At 40.8% G+C, this 22,251-nt stretch overlaps 1 protein-coding gene across 4 annotated transcripts in view; it reads left to right on the forward strand.

The window, feature by feature from the left end:
• PTPRU (protein tyrosine phosphatase receptor type U) overlaps positions 1–22,251 on the forward strand; it is a 161,538-nt gene that overhangs the window by 131,564 nt on the left and 7,723 nt on the right. For all 4 annotated transcript variants that reach the window (XM_040337281.1, XM_040337282.1, XM_040337283.1 and 1 more), the window contains 7 exons: positions 4,107–4,223; positions 6,538–6,692; positions 6,780–6,915; positions 7,013–7,162; positions 7,702–7,878; positions 10,295–10,435; positions 15,534–15,659. In XM_040337281.1, the coding sequence (XP_040193215.1) occupies positions 4,107–4,223; positions 6,538–6,692; positions 6,780–6,915; positions 7,013–7,162; positions 7,702–7,878; positions 10,295–10,435; positions 15,534–15,659 (1,002 nt within the window). The remainder of the gene's footprint in view (positions 1–4,106; positions 4,224–6,537; positions 6,693–6,779; positions 6,916–7,012; positions 7,163–7,701; positions 7,879–10,294; positions 10,436–15,533; positions 15,660–22,251) is intronic.

A 22,251-nucleotide genomic window follows, 5' to 3' on the forward strand; every position in this document is an offset into this window, starting at 1 on the left:
CAATCAGATCCACCTGTTAGTTAGTTTAGGTGGAGCAGATCGGAGGTAGCCTGGGTATAAGTGTACAGCAGATTCTGTTTACTCTCACCCGCCCATATAGAAGAGTTGACTCTGTCCATGTCTGCTCTGCAGAAACTGTGTGGATATGGACTTGTCACCCACCCGCTCTGTCCTCATCAGCAGGGGGTCGACAGACAGATCCTTTGCTGATCAAAATTTAGTCCACCCTGTGTGAAAGGGGCCTAGGCATTATACTGATATAAGGAGAAACTAGCTATAATTTAAAACCTTATAAAAGTGTGCAGCAGGGGTAGTTAGTAATAGTTAGTTGCATCACAGGACCTTGGGAATGCTGTCACCTCTGCTTAGACATGGACATGTTTACAGTTGCCACAGCTAATCTAATGTTTCTCTGCTTGCATTTTGCCTCTTAAAAGGTTAAAGGAAATCTATCATAATATAAATCTGGGAGCTACAATTGAGCAGTTGTAGGCTCCGGGGTTGTCATCTTCATCCTTTTTTACTAGTTAGTAAATCAGTGACCCAGAATAAACAATTAGGGATCCCAACATCTTCTGTGCACATATTTATTACAAGACTAGGACTCATCAAGTAGCGAACAAAAGACATTGAAGTCAGCTCCAAGACTCTTATATTTTATATTGACATATTTTTCTAAAGGCAAACCTTCCAGGAAAAAAGGTATGGGGACTGCAATTGCTGAGCTCATTCTAAAAATTGCAGTAATTCTAACCTGCTAGCTTTAGTGATGTGAGTTGCTATCTGTCTAGGGCCGTTTATACAGGTTAGGAAGATCGGAGAAACATGTTGTACATGTTCCAGATCAATAACTCAAGGTATTAAAATCAGAGAGAGAATGACAGCCAGGCAGTTAGCCTTTTCAGGAAGAGAGATCATAGATGTGTCTGTCATGGCAGGTTCCCTAAAAAGTAGCGTTGTGAGCTAGAATTGCTGCTTTCCTGTTTTTACAAATATTAAAAGTTTGCCTGTGGCTAAGAAATAACTCAGCAGACTGACGGTTAACTCCTTTGATAGAGAAATCCACAGATCCATGTTTAATCTTTCCCAGCTGAGGGAGACTAGCAGTACATTGATTAAGCCCATTTCTTGAATGCATAATGTGTTGGCTCTGCAGCTATGGGAAGGAATGTCACATAAAGGTAGATTATGAATGGGATAATCATATATAGACAAAAAAGACGAAAAACAGAATCCAGCAGATGTTTGATATTTCTCACAAATTTATATTCATAAGAATATGGCCTTTGTCACGTAGACATATAGTTGTAAAGAGAAATAGCAGTTGTTGCTGTGAACTGGATGCTTTTTTTTGCATGGCTAATATGATTAGTATTGTCGCTGTGTTGCTCTGACGGGTAATTAAGAACAATGTTCCTTACATCAGATCATTTTTTAAATTGTGTTTTCTCGTAAATCTCCATTAACTGTAATGATTTTGTTTGGTCTCTGCTGGTCTAATTTTCCCTTCTCATTAGCAGTCTTCCTTCAGCACCCTCCCAAACATTGCTGACGTGAAAGCGATGTAATTAGTTTACTCTCTTTATCACTGTGTGTCTTGTATTGCATCCATCACACAGTCGTAGGCTTAACACACTTCATGAACCATACTTCTCCTTCTGCTCGCCTGGATGGACTCCATGTGCCATCTAAGCATTTTTCTCATGCCTTTTTATCATTTTCCTGGAGAAAAATATGCTCCGTTCAAAGTACATTATTTTTGTTGTTAGTGCTCTGAGAAGAGGCAATAAATTCATGTTAGCCTGCAGGGGGGTACAGACATTTTGTCCCTTCCTTCTATCTGTCTTTGTCATTGGGTCTCGCCTTTCTCTTCAGTCCTTCTGGCTGTGCATGTCTAACTGATGCATAATGTGGGCAGATTTTCTTCTATCTAAGTAAATTAAGTTCTCACACACTGAAAATGCAACTGGTGGCCTAGGCTTTTCAAGTTGCGTTGTATTTCCTATCCTTGGCTAACTCGGGTTTTGCATATCAGATTGTAGCTCAAGCACATTATTGTTCACATGTACTTTTTAATATATTAGGTGCACATGTTTTTGCCGGTCCAGTGTTCTTTGACGTTAAATGCTGTCTTTGAAGTGAACAGAGTTTCTCTGGATTAGCAAAAAAACATACATTTAAAAGAAAACGATGATACATTTTATTTAATAATATTTTTTTTTTATAATTTATACAATATTTTTATTTTACAGAGAAACATTTAATATACATGCACTACTAACATTATATATTCACAGAGGATGGGTTTTCTAAAGAGAGAGTACAGCAAAAGTTGCTTTCAGAAGTCATTTAACAGGAGGCTGGGAGGTGATATGTTGCTTCCTCACTGGCTGTTTTAACCCTGAAAAGGTTATAAGACTGGTGTGGTCTCTGATTCCGACAGGGGGTATTGAATTTTGCCTTTGGCCTGAGGCTTGGAAATCGACCAGCTGGCTAAAAAAGTAAAAAATTTCAAATGCATATGCAATATTTCATATATACCTGACTCAAACAAAATAAAACATTGTATTTTGTTATTTTAAACATTTTAAATGAAAAGGTGAATTCTAAAACGGTATACATTTTAATAATTCTTTTAAGTATTCTACTTTCTTGGGTGTCATGTATTAAGATGAAAAAAAATATTATGAAAGACCGATGGCAGAAAAAAAGCTGCTGGCCAAAAAAAAAAAAAAATAGTCAGGCAAACTATGTAACAGTGATAATTGTGTAAATTGCTGTTCTAAAATATAAAGGTTACCCAATTAAAATGAAATATAACATAAAATTTAAAACAAACACGTGTGCATATGTAAGTAAAAAAAAAAAGTTCAGATTAGGGCTTCAATCCACTTTAACAATCACCACGCGAGCCTTCACCAACCACAAGCAATGGACTCTTATCAGAACATGAGGACTTCATTACAGAGTGAAATCAGCATAAATATGACAATCATATCAATCTGGTTCACATTGTTTGGCTGGAGTTCAGCAGTATATCTCATGAATCCAATCAATGGTAACATCAATGACAACCATAAATGGCACATAAAATCAGAATGGAAGAATCTACATAGTGTAAAACCGTATACATTTTTTTTATTGCACTTCGAAGTATAAATAAAAACAATATGCACTTTGTATGCATAACATTTCCAACATGCATGATAGAGGTTCCAAACAATGCTTCACAAAAATTACCAGTCCAAGTAGTCGTGGCCACATCACGTGCATTAGCTCCGTTCAACTTGTTTCATCATATGTGACATCATTGGGCATAAACGGTACGCTTTTCCTCATGCATGTCATTATATATATGTCATTATATATACTTGATAAGGTAGGTGACCCCATGATTATTGGTCTCAAATTGTACTTCCTGTATTCTAAGATGGCCGACAAAGCCATCCAAGCCTCGTTTGGAAAATGGAAAATGGCCGCCCGGCCGGGACCAGATGGCACCAAGCCTCACTATCAAAACCAAGATGGCCGGAGGACCAAAAGTAACCAAGCCTCATTATCAATATAATATATTGATAATGAGGCTAAGTACCTTTGGTCCGTGATTTTATGTGGAATTTTGTGCATTTATGATTGCCATTGATTGAATCCATGAGATATACAGCTGAACTCCAGCCAAACCATATGAACCAGATCTTTGCTTGATGGGTTTGTAATATTTATGCTGATTTCTTTGACTCTGTAATGGAGTCCTCATGTTCTGGTAAGAGTCCATTGCTTGTGGCTGGTGAAGGCTCACGTGGTGATTTTTTAAAGTTGATTGAACACTCCCTTTTTGCAAACTGTCACTGCAGTGTTTTTTAAGACCTAATCTTAAATTTTTTTCACCTATAATACATATATGCACATGTGTTTGTTTTATATATATGTTATATTTCATTTTAATTGAGTCACCTTGTACATTATCATATTTAAGTGTGGCAAGTTACACAATTACCAATGTATTAAGATTAGACAACAAGCAAAGGCACTCGTACAAAGGGTATTTGAATGAAAAAAAACATTTTTTTTTATCCGTAAACCTGTACATTTTACACCCCATCCAGGTGAAGTGCAGCAAATATTGGCCAGATACCACTGAAACATATGGAGATATTCGCATAACTTTGATTAACACAGAAACCTTGGCAGAATATACTGTGAGGACACTTGCTCTGGAACGGGTAAGAGACTAAATCTTAAGAAGTAGGCTTGTGATCAACACAATTCAGCATTCATCAATAAGTGTCCTTTTACACGTTTATTGAATATATATCAAACATTCACTATGAGATAATAATAATCTAAATGTAAGCCAGCAAATTGAGCACTACAGTAGTCAGTTTTAACTTTTTCAGGTTGAAGATTGTAAATAATTTTTTGTGCAATTGATAAAATGCCTGTGATACTCTGTTTCTAGCTTTCAGAATATGTCTTTACTGTAAAACCCCCTCCCTTTCCTGGTTATAATTTTATCAAATTCATATCTGCTGAATATTTCGCTTTTTTTACCCTTTTTCTAATAAGAGAAATAGAGAAGAACACATTTCGTTTTTTCTACTTTGGATTTTTCATTTGTTTTTGTTTTTTAACATAAAAAATAAATAAATGCTTTTCATTGGATTTGGGTCCTTCCTGTTTTGATAATTTAGACATTTTTCTTCAGGTTTCTTTTGTTTTGTGCACAGCTGGATTTTGTGTTTTTGCTCTGTACATAAGGCACCCCAAAAATAAATTATTAATATAACTGTTATGGCTTTTTGAGCCTTTAAACATCACAGGGTTGAAAATATATTGTTCGTCTGCATGTCCTTATTGGCACTACACATGTATTTTGTTTTGCAGCAGTGTCGAACAAGCAGGCATTACTTGCAGTGTCTAATTTTTTCCTTGTTATTACTTGTCCATCTGTTCCTTATTTTGTTTTTAGTGATTTCAGTTTGGAACGGCAGTTCATTATGCATAAAACCTGAGAGCTGTATGCCACTCCCACTACTACGATTAGGCCCTGTGGGAGGATGAAACGCGTTAAGAATGGCTTGGGAGGGTACTGTGTTAGGTGTCCTAACGTTGTCATCAGATATCTCCTACGATATCACCACCATGAGGGGGATATACTCTGACAGCGAACCCCACTGATCAGTGACTACAGCTGATTGGCTGCAGCCGCTGATCAATTTTCCAATGCTCAACAAACAATCAACTTCTGTTGAGTGGGGGAGCACACACTGATCAGAATTGAAATCAGTATTTGGCCAGCTTTAGGAAATGCTTCATCTTGCCTGAAGTAGAGTGATGATGTTATTCTCCCAACATCGTCCTCTCAGACCCGAGTCATTTGACTGAAGCTCAAGGACTGAATGTTAATAAAATATCAGTGTTGCAGTATGTATTAAATATATTATCACTCCGGTCCCAACAAAGATATCAAAACATGTGTTCTTGCACTAGTCCCCAAATGGTTAGTGTCCATATAATTGCCATCATACTATAAAGCACCTCCATCACTTGCTTGATAAAGCCACCACCTCTTGCTGAGATCACCACTACTTGTGTATGAATACATATACACTCACCCTCAGTTGTTGACTTCTAGCTTTACAAGAGGTCTGACACGCTTTTGTAATGAAGCTTTATTCATCCAACATTCATGACCTTCCAGCTTAGACTGCTATCATCATATTCTAGGAAACTTATTATATGTATGTTCCTCGTTATAAACAAAAAGGGGACATCTAGTACTGTCCGTTACAGTAAAGATTTATTAGTATGTCATTGAAAATACACTCACATCTTATGATGAAAGCAGTACTTTGAACCACATCCAATCTTCATGTAACACTGTGTACCCTCAGAAGTTACAATCCCATTATCTTCCTGACTGGATCCCTGGCGCTCTGCCTGGTGACATACCTTGCTTGATGTGTTGCATTCTGTACAGACTTCTCTGGAAGCTACAGGCCAGTCAGTGTCATCAAGCTATATAGGGACCCCCCCCCCATTGCTAAGATACCAATCAATATTCTCCTGTGTATTTTTACACATTTTTACACATTTTTTGGGAGTGCACACCAAAGGTATTATATAGAGGTACTGTATATGGAATTTTTTATAGGAAGTGGTATTAAAGTTTGTCCACATTTGAAGCTTTCTTAATGATATCTTGCTTCTTACGTGTTCCTACACCTAGATTTGAATGCTTTCGTACATTGTGCCTCAAAATACAAATTTTAGTAAAAAAGACACCTTGAGTATATTATAGGTTTTTAGCTTCAGCCTCTGCATTACATACCCACTCATAAATAAGAGGGTAAAGTACCTGATTTGATATTGTGGAGAGAGAAAAAAATATTTGCACTGCATAATTGTTTTGTAGGCCGCTCCATTCTCACTCTAGTTATCGCTAAGTTTGTCTGCAAATTAGATGTTCCCTGTCAGGTACAAACTTTCCTGAAAAAATGTTAAAGACCAACACATCTATTTTTTTATTTTCTTTAGCGTGGTTATACTGCCAGACATGAAGTAAAGCAGTTCCACTTTCTCTCATGGCCAGAACATGGTGTACCATGTCATGCCACAGGGTTGCTTGCCTTTATCCGAAGAGTCAAGTCCTCCACACCCCCTGATGCTGGGCCTGTTGTAGTACATTGCAGGTCAGTAATGGAGTGTACACAGGTTTACTAACGTGTTTCATGTTTTCTCAATGTATGGCATTAACCTTTATATCATTGTCTTTACAGTGCAGGAGCTGGAAGGACAGGCTGCTACATTGTCCTAGATGTAATGCTGGACATGGCAGAATGTGAAGGGGTTGTGGATATTTACAACTGTGTCAAAACACTATGCTCTCGGCGTATAAACATGGTTCAAACACAGGTAATAAAGCAGGTTAGGGGGTTCATGTGTTAAGAGAAAAATTGGTGCAAGCAAAGTGTTTGCCAACAATTAGTTGTCTCCATTTTGATTGATCCAGGAGCAGTACGTTTTTATCCACGATGCAATCCTGGAGGCATGCCTGTGTGGTGATACAGCAATACCAATTTGTGACTTCAAACAAACCTACAAGGAGATGCTACAGATAGACACACAGAGCAATTCGACACACCTGAGAGATGAATTCCAGGTATTGTACCATTTTGAATGAATTACAATTTGTGTTGCTATGGTTGTACTCCCTTGCATTAAAGTGCTCACTTTTCTGTATAATGGACTAGTGGTTGCCAATATGGGTATTTAGAGCCTCGTTCACAGTATACGTGTATAAAAACTGATGGAAAAAAAATGCACTGATTGTTCACACCATATGCAGAGGCAAGCATAATATAAAAACTCAAGCTCTCAGTGGCTTGTCCAGGCATGTGGGCGGATCTCAACCATATGGTTGCAATCTTTTTCCTGAGCCTCGACCAGCTCTGTGATGTCAGCTGAAAGCAGGTTGCTGAAAACGGGTCACAGGAGTACAGAACAAGCTTTGGCTGTACTTTTTCCTTTAAAGATGTGTGGGAGAATAGACCACATGTAATGCCCCCAATAAAGCAAACCTTAAAATGGGCACAGGTTTTCATTAACCTTAGTCCACATTTCTTTAAAACCAGTAAATCCCTGTAAAAACCTACATTTTACGTTATTATTCAACATACCAGTATATTTCTTTTATTGCAGACCCTTAATTCCGTGACCGCACAACTTGGTGTTGAAGAATGCAGTGTTGCTTTGTTACCACACAACAGAGATAAAAACCGAAGCATGGATGTGTTGCCACCAGATCGCTCTCTTCCCTTACTCTTGTCCGCTCATGGAGAGGACACCAGCAATTACATTAATGCTGCCCTTACTGATGTACGTATATAACACTGGAGTACAAATTGGAGAGAAGTGTTCTGGCTGTATTTGGAGTCCTTTATTGTATTTTTTCTACATCTAGTCTTTAAAAGGAGGTTGTAGTGTGTTTTCAGCAAGCACACCTTTTATATTATTACTATAAAGCTTACCTGAAGCAATTTTGGATGCGATTTTCACATTCTCCATTTCCTCACTAAGCTATATTTTCATGATGCCATTTTATGTAGAGAAGTTGTAGATTCTCGCTCTTGCAGCAATCTGTAGGTCAGACAGTGCAAGTCAGCAACATTTCTGAACAACTGCTGTGAGAAAAAAAAATTACATATAGAATAAGACACAGAGAGAGTATCTTGTTTTCTCTGAATCATTTGGAGTCTAGGCTGACTGAGAAGCTGGACACAGAGAACAGTAATACAGACTGCACTGCAGTACTATGCAGAAGGCACTGTAGACTAGAAAACATGGCTGCCGCCTAAGTCCTGGTGCATGTACCACTAAAAATGCACGTAGAAGCAATGGGCCAGATTCAGGTAGATCGGCGCATCTTTGTGCCGGCGTAGCGCATCTCATATGCGCTACGCCGATGTATCCCAGAGAGGCTAGCAGAGTATTCACAAAGCACTCGCTCCCTACGTTGCGCCAGTGGAACGTAAATCATTCGGCATAAGCCCGCCTAATTCAAAGTAGGTGGATGGTGGGCGTGATCCATTTAAATGAACCGTGACCCCATGCAAATGATGGTCCGTACGAACGGCAAACATACTACCTAAGATTCGATGGCTCAATGCCTACGACGTGAACGTAACCTACGCCCAGCCCCACTCACATACTACTACGTAAACAACGTAAAATACGACGGGTGTTCCGTCGTCCATACTTTTGCATGGGATGCGCCTCCTATATGTGGAATAACTTTACGCCGGACGCACGCCTTGCGTAAACGGCGTAGCTTACTGCGACGGGCGCAAGTACGTTCGTGAATCGGCGTATCTAGGTCATTTACATATTCTACGCGTAAATCAATGGAAGCGCCCCTTGCGGCCAGCGTAAATATGCGCCCAAGATACGTCGGCGTAGGAGACTTACGTCGGTCGGATGAAGCCAAATTTCAGGCGTATCTTGTATTAAGAGTCAGGCGCATAGATACGACGGCGCATCTGTGCACTTACACTGCGTATCTCAAGATATGTCAGCGTAAGTGTTTCCTGAATCCGGGGCAATGCTTTTAAATGTTAACACACATCTATAAGCCTATTAACATTAAGGCAACTACATAGACTCACGGCAGTGTATCATGGAAGTCTGTGCATCTTTAGTGATTGCATGTTAATGCACCACAACAGGCCACTGGGCACGAAAAGTAGTCCTTTTAGGCCCGGTTCACACTAGTGCGATGCAAGAACCCTGCAAATCCAATGCGCGTTCCCGCATCGCACCTGTTTGTTTAAATAAAAAACCTTAGCCTTTAGTACCACTTTAAACCCTTTTTCTGTATATTTATATACTGTATTAGACATTTGCACTGCTGAATTTTTTTTTAGTGTTTCATTCTTTTTTTTTTTTTGCAGGTAATTTGTTATGATCGAAATTCGTAAATTAGAAAACTCGTAAATTCAAAAATCCGAAAATAAGAAAGAAAATCCGAAAATTCTAAAGAATAACTAACTAGCTAATAATAACGAACTATTAATTTATAGGTATTGGAATTTCCTTTCAAATTTGGCTGTTGGTGAATGTAACAAATATGAATTTATCCAAAGTTACAAATTATTGGAAATAACGAATGCCGTTATTTTGGATAATTCGTAACTTCGGATGTATTTGTTATGTTCACTAACAGCCAAATTTGAAAGGAAATTCCAATACCTATAATTTAATAGTTAGTAACAGTTAAGTAATAATTAGTTAGTTGTTATTTTAGATTTTTGAATTTCCAAATTTTAGACTATTCGAATTTACGAATATTTGCTAAAATTGGTAAACGGGTTTTCGTTAATTCTGAAATTTCCAAATTAACGAATTAGTCTAAATATGGTATATACATGGTTTGAGCTATGCAGTAAATGCTGCCTCTAGCATAGTAGTGTTGCAGAGATATGCCTTGCTAATCATCTTAACTCTCTGAAGGTCTACCAGATGGGGTCTGCAGACTCCTACCTCCTTGTAGCCATAGACTATGTGATCTAGGTTTACCAGGACTTCGGTCATATAAGCATGAGAGCAGCAAGAAAAATACTTTTTTTACTCAATAACATGCCCTATTTATTTATCTGAATTGTAAATTTTAATGATCATCTGATTGTTATGCCCCTCTTCATTACTTTTGAGTATTACATCCTTTCCTCTGGTTTATCCAATATTCTTAATGGTTTGTTTGTAATTCTGTCACCATATATTCTTTGCTGTTTTCCAGAGTTACAAGAAAAGTTCACATGTCATTGTTACTGTGCATCCTCTGCAAAACACAATCACAGACTTCTGGAGGCTAGTCTATGACTATGGCTGTAGCAGCATTGTCATGCTGAACCAACTAAATCAATCTAACTCTGCATGGGTAAGATAATGACCTACCTTTTGTTGAAGTAAGATCAATGACCTGATTATGCTGTACTTTTTTATAGGGGAGACATTTTGTACTCTGCACTCTGTGCATATCACACCCGTGAACCCTGCACTCTGTGCACAGTGCACCTGTGAACCCTGCACTCTGTGCATAGCGCACCTGTGAACCCTGCACTCTGTGCATAGCGCACCTGTGAACCCTGCACTCTGTGCACAGTGCACCTGTGAACCCTGCACTCAGTGCATGGTGCACCTGTGAACCCTGCACTCTCTATGCATTGCGCACTCTTGAACTTTGCACTCTATACATAGAAAATTCCTGAACTCTGCACTCTGTATGTAGCACACACCTAAAAAGTCTTGACATCTGAGAAGGGGGAGGGGATTATTTTAAATAAGTTGTACAATAGTTGTACACTTGAATATCTGCGCTCTTAAAGTGACATGTTAATCAAATATGTAAACACAAAACATAAAATGAATAAAATAAAAAGTGATTAGAAATTATTATAGGAAGTCCCAAACAGTGACACATATGACATTTTTAAAGAGCCCTCCAATGACTATTGAAGATTTTGATGGTTCCTTCAATGAAGGATGGACCAGCAACCAAAGGTTGAGTGAAAATCTTGTGACTTTATAGTATGAACACCACCACGCAAAATACAAGCTTACCAGCTGCACAAGTTTAGACACTTGTGGCTAATACCTAGACAGGGCCTTTTCCTCCAAAGACTGCGGATGTTTGGTCTGGTCAAATGGCGTAGTAAGCTGTTTGGTCAGTAATGTAGTTGAAGATACAGCTTACGGACCCTTAAATGGCTCAAGTGGCGATGAGGCGATGGCAGGAGTTCACAGAAGGAAAATACATCAGGGATGTTTGCATGTCTTCATCTTGGCGTGTCCTTCCTCGTTCTGCTTAGCCCCCACAGTTATTACCTTTTGTATCATTGACCCTCCCTGATAGATTGTAAGCTCTAATGAGCAGGGCCCTTTAATTCCTCCTGTATTGTATTGTAACTGCACTGTCTGCACTCTTGTAAATCGCTGTGCAAACTGTTGGCGCTATTTAAATATAAATCGTGTATAATAATAAAAATAATAGTAATTTCTTAAACTATCACTAAGATCAGTAATATTTGAATGCAGAGGCAATTATTTAATATGATAAAGAGTAGATATAAACAGTGGGGATCGAAAGTTTGGGCACCCCAGGTAAAAATTGTTGTATTAACCACTTAAGGACCGCTTCCTGCAGATATACGTTGGCAGAATGGCACGGCTGGGCACAAGCACTTACCTGTACGTCCTCTTTAAGTGCCCAGCCGTGGCCCGTGACCCGGTCCGAAGCTCCGTGACCATGGTACCCGCGGACCCGATCACCGCCGGAGTCCCGCGATCGGTCCCCGGAGCTGAAGAACGGGGAGAGCTGTGTGTAAACACAGCTTCCCCGTTGTTCACAGTGGCAGCTTCATTAATCGTGTGTTCCCTAATATAGGGAAACACGATCAATGATGTCACACATCCGGCCCCGCCCCACCTACAGTTAGAAAAACATATGAGGTCACACATAACCCCTACAGCGCCCCCTAGTGGTTAACTCCTAAACTGCATTGTAATTTTCGCAGTAAACAATGCATTTTTATAGCATTTTTTGCTGTGAAAATGACAATGGTCCCAAAAATGTGTCAAAATGGTTCGATGTGTCCGCCATAGTGTCGCAGTCATGAAAAAAATCTCTAATTGCTGCCATTAGTAGTAAAAAATTATTTTTTATAAAAATGCAATAAAAATATCTCCTATTTTGTAAACGCTATAAATTTTGTGCAAACCAATCGATAAACGCTTATTGCAAATTTTTTTAACAAAAAAAGGTAGAAGAATAGGTATCGGCCTAAACCGAGGAAAAAAACTTTTTTTTATATCTTTTCTGGGGATATTTATTATAGCAAAAAGTAAAAAATATTGTTTTTTTTTAAATTGTGGCTCTATTTTTGTTTATAGCGCAAAAAATAAAAACCGCAGAGGTGATCAAATACCACCAAAAGAAAGCTCTATTTGTGGGAAAAAAAGGATGCCAATTTTGTTTGGGAGCCACGTCGCACGACCGCGCAATTGTCAGTTAAAACGATGCAGTGCCGAATCGCAAAAACTGGCCAGGTCCTTTACCTGCATAAAGGTCCGGGTCTTAAGTGGTTAATGTGCATAACGAAGCCAAGGAAAGATGGAAAAATCTCCAAAAGGCATTAAATTACAGATTAGACATTCTTATAATATGTCAAAAAAAGTTAGATTTTATTTCCATCATTTACACTTTGAAAATTATAGAAAACTAAAAAATGGCGCCTGCAAAAGTTTGGGCACCCTGCAGAATTTATAGCATGCACTGCCCCCTTTGCAAAGCTGAGACCTGCCAGTGTCATGGGTTGTTCTCAATCATCGTCCGGGAAGACCAGGTGATGTCAATCTCAAAGGTTTTAAATGCCCAGACTCATCTGACCTTGCCCCAACAATCAGCACCATGGGTTCTTCTAAGCAGTTGTCTAGAAAACTGAAACTGAAAATAGTTCACGCTCACAAAGCTGGAGAAGGCTATAAGAAGATAGCAAAGCGTTTTCAGATGTCAATATCCTCTGTTCGGAATGTAATTAAGAAATGGCAGTCATCAGGAACAGTGGAGGTTAAAGCAAGATCTGGAAGACCAAGAAAAATATCAGACAGAACAGCTCGCAGGATTGTGAGAAAAGCAATTCAAAACCCACGTTTGACTACACGATCCCTCCAGAAAGATCTGGCAGACACTGGAGTTGTGGTACACTATTCCACTATAAAGAGATACTTGTACAAATATGGTCTTCATGGAAGAGTCATCAGAAGAAAACCTCTTCTACGTCCTCACCACAAAAATCAGCGTTTGAACCTTGCAAATGAACATATAGACAAGCCTGATGCATTTTGAAAACAAGTTCAATGGGCAAAGATACCTCAAACAAGAATTGAAAGACTCTTGGCTGGCTACAAAAAGTGTTTACAAGCTGTGATACTTGCCAAAGGTGGCAGTACAAGATATTAACTCTGCAGGGTGCCCAAACTTTTGCAGGCGCCATTTTTTTGTTTTCTGTAATTTTGAAAGTGTAAATGATGGAAATAAAATCTAACTTTTTTTGACATATTATAAGAATGTCTAATCTGTAATTTGATGCCTTTTGGAGATTTTTCCATCTTTCCTTGGCTTCGTTATGCACATTAATACAAATTTTTACCTGGGGTGCCCAAACTTTCGATCCCCACTGTAGTCTTACAGATACAACCAGCCCTTTGAGGACAACCAGACTGCTGATGCGGCCGCTAATGAATTTGAGTTTGACACCCCTGCCCTACAATCTAGCTTCTGCCCACAACATTCCACTGAAACTGTCCTATTAAAACTCACTAATGACCTACTAACTGCTAAAACCAATGACAATTAATCCATACTCATACACTTAAACGTTTTTGCTGCCTTTGAAACAGTTGACCACCCATGCCTCCTTAATAACTTCTACTCCCTTGGCATCTGACTCTGCTCTTTCCTGGTTTTTCTCTCACCTATCTCAGCGCATTTTTCAGTGGTACCTTCAACCAACAATGTATCCTGGCCTAGGCCAACAAGCCCCTGGCCTAGGGCAGCACTTTGCAGGGGGGCAGCACGGAAAGAGTCCCCGCCAGCTTGCACTACACTGTTAGGCCCCGTACACACGACCAGTTTCCTCGGCAGAATTCAGCTTCCGCCCGAGTTTCTGGCTGAATTCTGCCGAGGAAACTGGTCGTGTGTACACTTTCGGCCGAGGAAGCCGACGAGGAGCTCGACGAGGAAATAGAGAACATGTTCTCTATTTCCTCGTTGTTCTATGGGAGCTCTCGTCCCGCCGAGCTCCTCGGCGGCTTCAGGGCTGAACTGGCCGAGGAACTCGATGTGTTTGGCACGTCGAGTTCCTCGGCCGTGTGTACGAGGCCTTAGTGTAATGCAAGCTGCTTCTAATTTTGACTGTCCTTTCATCCTGGACCACAAACCTTCCTCACTGTGCTATATGTTTTCTGCTGCACCATTGGCATGGTTATACTGTAGCTTCTTTGTCCTCTCCATAAAATTATCAGAAATTTGTGCTTAAAGTAGAACTATAGGCAACACTTTTCTTTTCCATTTTGGATAGAGTAAGGGAGGGTTATAGCCCCTGTAAGTTTATTTTTTACCATCCCTGTCCCATTGCAGAGATTTCCCTTCACTTCTTGCCCCATAGCCAAACAGGAAGTGAGAGAAAATCTATGCAAATTAAGGGAATCCAATGTCCCCTCCCCCGGCCCTAAGAACTAGTGTCCCCACTCGTAAATTTCAGGGTGGGTCTTAAACATAAATGGGTGTGGCCTTGACAGAAAGTGGTGGGTCATATTTAAATTAGGGGGTGCACGAGTTTAGTCAGGCCTAGGGTAGCAAAAAACCTAAATACACTACTGCCTTCAACACCATCTCCTCCATCCCTTTTTCTCTTTCTGTTGGGGTACGCTAAGGCTCTGTCCTCGGGCCCCTTTTATTCTCTCACTACAAATTTTCCCTGGGCCAGTTGATAACCTCCCACAGATTCCAATACCACCTTTAAATCGATGACACCTAGATCTATCTCTCTACTGCACAGTGCACCCCCTTGATCTCCTCACATATCACAAATTTACTGAGAGACATATCAGTATGGATGTCACACCACTTCCGCTTAAACTTCACCTAAAAACTGTACTTGAGTCGCCTCCATCAGATCATCCACAATTACCTATTGTACCACCTCCCCCTCCCTTTGGATTGTAAGTTCCATGAGCAGGGCTCTCCTATTCCTTCTGTACTGAACTGTATTGTAATTGTAATGTCCCTCTTTATATTGTAAAGCACAGTATACATACTATATATTATTAATAATAATACTTACCAGTACTTTGCATTAGTAAATATTGAATGTATTCGATAATATGTGTTTACCCTGCCCAGAGCTTTTTTTCTATTTATACACCCCAAGGTGTAATAGCAATGCTCTCTTAACTCTCCTCTTTGTTCACCCCAGCCATGCTTGCAGTACTGGCCAGACAGTGGAATCTCCAGATATGGACCAATGGAAGTTCAGTTTGTGTCTGGTTCTGTAGATGAAGATGTCATAACCCGTCTGTTCCGAGTGCAAAACATAACAAGGGTGAGTTACCCGTATCTCTTTGTTTGTGGAATTTAAACATAAAGGGCCAGATTCTGGTACATCTGGCGTATCTCCGCAGCGGCAATTTTTTTTCATGCAAGTGCTTTATTCACAAAGCACTTGCGTGTAAAGTTGCGGCGGCGTAGCGTAAATCACCCGGCGTAAGCCCGCCTAATTTAAATTAGGTGTGTAGGGGGCGTGTAGCATTTAAATTGAGCGCGTTCCCGCGCCGAACGTACTGCGCATGCGCCGTCCGTAAAATATCCCAGGGTGCATTGCTCCAAATGACGTCGCAAGGACGTCATTGGTTTCGACGTGAACGTAAATGGCGTCCAGCCCGATTCACGGACGACTTACGCAAACAACGTAAATTTATAAATTTTGACGCGTGAACGACGGCCATACTTAACATTGGTTGCGCCTCATATAGCAGGGGCAACTTTACGCCGGGACAAGCCTAACGTAAACGTCGTAACTTTACTGCGTCGGCCGCGCGCACGTTCGGGAATTCGCGTATCTAGCTAATTTGCATACTCAACGGGTAAAACGACGGACGCGCCACCTAGCGGACAAAAAAAAATTGCATTTAAGATGCGACGGCGTAAGAGACTTACGCCTGTCAGATCTAATGGATATCTATGCGTAACTGATTCTAAGAATCAGTCGCATAGATACGACGGCCCAGATTAGGACTTACGACGGCGTACATGGCGCTGCGCCGTCGTAAGCCCTTTGAGAATCTGGGCTAAAGATTACAACTGGTCAGTTTTAGTGTGTTTTACCGTGTTCTATCTAGTAAAAATAAAGGCTATTTATTATTTCTGCTAAGTTCTTTATCAGTTAATTGTAAAATTAAGGGGGTAGAACCAGGACAGGTAGATAATTTCCCTCAGATGTCAGGTTGTTGGGTGGCCCCAAAAGCGGGAGTAAGCTAGCTGGTTAAATATGCATGCCATATACATGCCTTTCTGCCACCTACTTCCCATCCCGATGGCTATTGCAGCTGCCTAAAAAGAGACAACATGGCACTCCCTAACAGGCTATGATCTTTGGTGTGAAGTGGATATACAGTATATGAACATTTCAGAAAGGACATGTCAAAACAACATTAACCACTTCCATACCGGGCACTTACGCACCTTCCTGCCCAAGCCAATTTTCAGCTTTCAGCACTGTCGCACTTTGAATGATAATTGCGCGGTCGTGCTACACTGTACCCAAACAATTTTTTTATCATTTTGTTCCCACAAATAGAGCTTTCTTTTGGTGGTATTTGATCACCTCTGCGGTTTTTATTTTTTGCGCTATAAACAAAAGAAGAGTGACAATTTTTAAAAAAAAACACTATTTTTTACTTTTTTATTTAATAAATATCACAATTTTTTTTAAAAAAACTATTTTTTTCCTCAGTTTAGGCCGATACGTATTCTTCTACATATTTTTGGTAAAAAAAATCACAATGATCATATATTGATTGGTTTGCGCAAAAGTTAGAGCGTTTACAAAATAGGTGATAGATTTATGGCATTTTTATTTTATTAATTTTTTTACTAGTATTGGCGGCGATTTGTGATTTTTTTACTGTCACCGTGACATTGCGGCGAACACATCGGACACTTTTGACACGTTTTTGGCGCCATTCACATTTATACAGCGATTAATGCGATAAATATGCACTAATTACTGTATAAATGTGACTGGCATTCAAGGGGTTAACACTAGGGGGTGAGGGAGGGGTTAATATGTATACCTGTATTGTGTTCTAACTGTGGGGGAAGGGGTGTTACTGGGGGAGGTGACAGATCTATGTCCCTATGTACAAAAGACACAGATCGGTCTCCTCTGTCCCCTGACAGGACGTGGAGCTCTGTGTTTACACACAGAGCTCCACGTCACTGCTCTTTCGTTACCGATCGCTGGTACCTGGCGGACATCGCGACCGCCAGGCACGCGCATCGGCATCTCGGGGACGCGCCAGGCGTGCGCGCGCCGCCGCCGGCGCGCTCGCGCGCCCCCCAGTGGCCGGAGGAATACAGGACGTCAATAGACGTCCTGTTGAGTTTTCAGAGTCACCGTGGAGCCGTCATTTGACGATGGCCCGGTACTCTAGTGGTTAAAAACGTCAAAACAACATTTGGTGTTTCTGAAGGTTGATGGTGTGTAGATGCAAAGTTCAGAGTTGACTGCATAGTTACTAAAACTGGAGAGTGCAAAATGTGGTGCAGATCTGCATAGAAACTAATCAGCTTGCAGATTTTTTTGTCAAAGCTTAATTGAACAAGCTGAAGTTAGAAGCTGGTTGTCTACCATGCACAACCCTGCCAGATTCTGTACTCTTCAGTTTTAGTAAATGAACCCCTGCCATTATCTACAGAAAACAACATTGTCCAAAAGAACCCAGTTAGAAACCGATCTTTCTTTTAGGTCAGTGGTTCATGTAAATCATGAATTAAACCCCTTTGACATATTTAAAGTAGAGTTTAATTTTATATAATGCTTGAAGTGAGTGGAATTAGCAAAATATGTTTAATAGAGTCCTTTAGACAGTCTGCAGATAACAAAATGTTAATTTTGGAGTGGGAATTCAAAGAGAAAAATACATTTAAATATTGCAGTACCAAAAACCATCATCTTTTGAACCCTTGATAAGAATGTAAAGTATATTCTATTTATGAGTCACTGCCTTAGAATACATTCAATTGGATTTCTTTGATAGACAATCTTTGCAAGTGTTTGTGTTGTACAGAGCTTATCTGAAATTTGCATGCGGTCAGTGTAGCTGAGGCTTCAGGTTTTCTCTGTATTTTCTCTGTATTTATCTGTCTTCTTGACTGTTTGACACGTAGGTTCGATTTGTACATTGATTTTGTGTGGAATATGTCTGATTATTTTTTGATACATTTGCCTAGAAAAGCAGCTGTTGTAAGAACTTAAAGGGTTAGTCCACCTTTTAAAAAAAACTCCTATACAGATGAGGGACATCTGTAGATAAAAACACCTCTGACTAAAGTTGATTAATGCCTTTGCTATATGTGTAGCCCATTTACATATCTCCTGAAGCCTGACTAGAACAATTACTAGGACATTGCTAAGAGAGGCCTGGTCATTGCTACTCACCTCCACCATCACAGGAGTAAGCTCTATAATGCTTAATTCAGAGCTACTGCATCAGGGGAGTGAAGAAGCATGCAAAGAGGTTTGAATCAGAGAGCTCACGCCAGAGGCGTAACTAGAAATTTTAGGGCCCCGGTGCAAGAAATCACGAAGGCCCCCCCCCCCCCCAAAAAAAATCATGATTTTGATATTTTTTTTTTTTAGGGAGGCAGGAACGGCAGTTGTTGAGGGGGGGGGGGGGGGGTGGCAGTGGTGATGTTGAGGGGGTGGCAGTGGTGATAATTGAGGGGGGGGCGTGGTAGCAGTGGTATTTGAGGGGGTGGCAGCGGTGGTATTTGGGGGGTGACATCGGTGGTACTTGGGGGGTGGCAGCGATGGTACTTGGGGGTGGCAGCGATGGTACTTGGGGGGGGTGACAGTGGTGGTACGTGGGGGGGTGGCAGCGGTGGTACTTGGGGGGTGGCAGCGGTGGTACTTGGGGGGTGGCAGCGGTGGTACGTAGGGGGGGTGACAACAGTGGTGCCATCCTCTCCCACCACCACCTTTACCTCTTACTGATCCCATCCCCCCCCACTGATCTCATCCCCATCCCCTCCCCCCACTGATCTCATCCCTATCCCCCCATCACCTCTGTTGTAGAAGTGATGGGGGTAGGGATGGGATCAGGAGGAAGCAGAGGTGGTGGGGGTTTGGATGGATCGATTGCACTGCAATCCATCACTTACTTCCGTCACCATGCCTTTCCTCATGGGGAGAGCACCTCCCCTCCACGATTGGTGCCAGCTGACTTTATTTTTCAGTGTTCGCCCCGCCTCCCTACAGTCTCTCTCTCTGGATAGGCGGGTGGGACGGTGCAGAGTCTCGCACAGCCAGTGTTCTCTCTGCTCAGCGGGCGAAAGCCCCCTCCCCGCGGCGGAACGAACGGGCGACCCCGATAATTCCACCACTGGCTCACGCAATCCACAGCAATCCCCCGCTCTTCACAGGCGCATATGTGAAGATAGGAGGATTGCTGTGGAGATGTTTTTGCTGGATTCCCATATGGGTTTTTATTTACTTATTTTTTTAGGTATTTTCTTGGAAGATTTACATACTTTGCCCCCCCCCCCCCCCCCCCGGAAGTGGAATTAAGGCATTTGTATGTTTTTTACATTTTGGGCTCACAGAAGTTTAAAGGAGTGATTTCATTGTGCTTTGGTGCTCACCTTGTGAGTCTCATTGTTTGGGCTGGATATTTGCCTCTTTGCTCTCCACTCTCGGAATAGACAGGACTCTAGTTTGATCTATTTAACGTACACATGATTGCCAATACATGCCTTATCACTCCTTAAGAAGCATTTTGGAAAAACATGTTGAGCCTACAGGCATTTATATAGCTCTATTTATGTGCATTTATTGTATATTATTATGTTGTGATTCTTTTATATAATTGTTTGCTAATTTTGGAGTATAACTTGTATTTTTTATCTTTTCTAAATAAAATGCTTTTTATTAAAATCAGTATCATTTGTGTGGCACCTCAAAAATCCCATATCTCCAGTCCTTCTTTATATTACTACATGGGATGATGGTGCCTTTGATCTCTTGAAATAGTGTGACTATCTACAGCTAAAGATTCTCAAACAAAAAAAAAATAACCCCACGCCATAATTCCAGGGAAAACTTTTTAAAGTTCTGTGTTAAATTCACAACAGTAGCCAATACATTTCATTGTAGGGTAATAACATATAAAGCAGAACTAGACCTTCCTCTCTGTTGAGGAAGATATACACTTATGCCTCGTACACACGATCCGATTATCGTACGACTTATTGTTCGCATTTTGTTGCATAAAACTAATATCGAATACAACAGTGCTATACGAAAAGTTAGATTTTTGTTGTACGATCCTGGAAAAACCTTCCGATGTGCGTAGCTACGTATCTGAAATGATGTCAAATACGTGTGACCCCTGTGTCCTTCTGGTTTATTTTCGTGTTTACGATCATGCATACAGATTAAACGATTGTCGTACGATGGGCTGTCGTCCGAGCAAAGTTTTCGTGTTTGTCCCTTCGGATTTTGTGATTTTTGACGGACTGTCATGATCGGCTGTCGAAAGCTGTGTACGAACGATCAGATTATCGTAGATCAATCCAAAAGCGATTTTTATCATCCGATAATCAGATCGTGTGTACGAGGCACTAGCCTGTGTTTCAATCTGCTGTTGCCATGGTGCTAAACCCATGACCATCTCTGAGACCAGCCATTTGAAGAATTGAAAGATCAGATGAGAGCTGATGCGACAATTATTACCCAAGGCATGCCTTCAATGTAACATACACTGCCCACACACTAGTAGGCAGAAAATACATTCATGTATGTTCGATTAAGGATTTAATAACATTTATTAAACATTTTTCATCTGAGCCACTTTTGGGAAATGCTTAAATAGGTAGGGTTGGTTCCACTTTAAGGCCCCTTTCACATGTGCAGACCTGTCAGGTTTTTTAGGCATACCTGATTGGACCATCCATTGTGCTCTATGGAGGGGTTGGGTGTCAACAGACACCTGCCGACATCCTATCATATCCGTCTGGCACATCGGATTAGATGGCCATCGGGTATAAACAGGCATTTACATCTGACTGGCCATAGAGGGCAGCGGGCTGTGTCTATGTCACTCTGCATAAGTGGAGGGGACACGTACAAACCATTTGCCACTCAGCAGGGATCAGAGGATAGATTCCCCGCTGAGCAGGCGAAATCCTGGTGGAGTCCGCCCATTGTGGACAGCACCTAAGTCTTTCAACTAAAGTGTTAGACCCGTGGTATTGGGGGACATTATGCGTATCAGGGGAAAAGGAATGTTCATCAGTTTCTCAAAGGAATACACCCAAGATGATGATATCCCATAACTTCAACACAATATAATGATAGAAATGTTACCATTTAAATGTTCATCGATAGCTGTAGCAATGTCTTACAGCAAGGGGTAGGCAACCTCGGCACTCCAGCTGTGGTGAAACTACAAATCCCATCATGCCTCTGTCTCTAGGAGTCATGCCTGTGATTGTCAGAGTCTTGCAATGTCTCATTGGACTTGTAGTTTCAAAACAGCTGGAGGGTCACGGTTGCCTACCCCTGTCTTACAGGGTTTGCTGCTGTATTGTTAGTATTGTATCAAAACCAAATCCACTTTCAAACTTCCATTCAGCTATCACTAACAATCAAGCTCCCTTCCTAGTACTCAATGCCATGCTTACTGCTGAGATTGAATGAAAGTGGAATCCTATAACATATGACATAACAAATGATAATGAATTTTTATATACATACACCATTTCTTTATTGAACACAAGTATTAATTTCTAAACACTTGGGTTATATGCTGCTTCCTTCAAGAAGTTTGGAGAGTGGCAAAAAGAAAAAAAACATTGAAGGACAGTCAGTGTATAACCCTGCCCTTAACCGTCATGCCTCAGTTTGTCGTTGGTGT

This window comes from Rana temporaria, chromosome 2 (genome assembly GCF_905171775.1).
Source record: "Rana temporaria chromosome 2, aRanTem1.1, whole genome shotgun sequence".
NCBI lineage: Eukaryota > Metazoa > Chordata > Amphibia > Anura > Ranidae > Rana > Rana temporaria.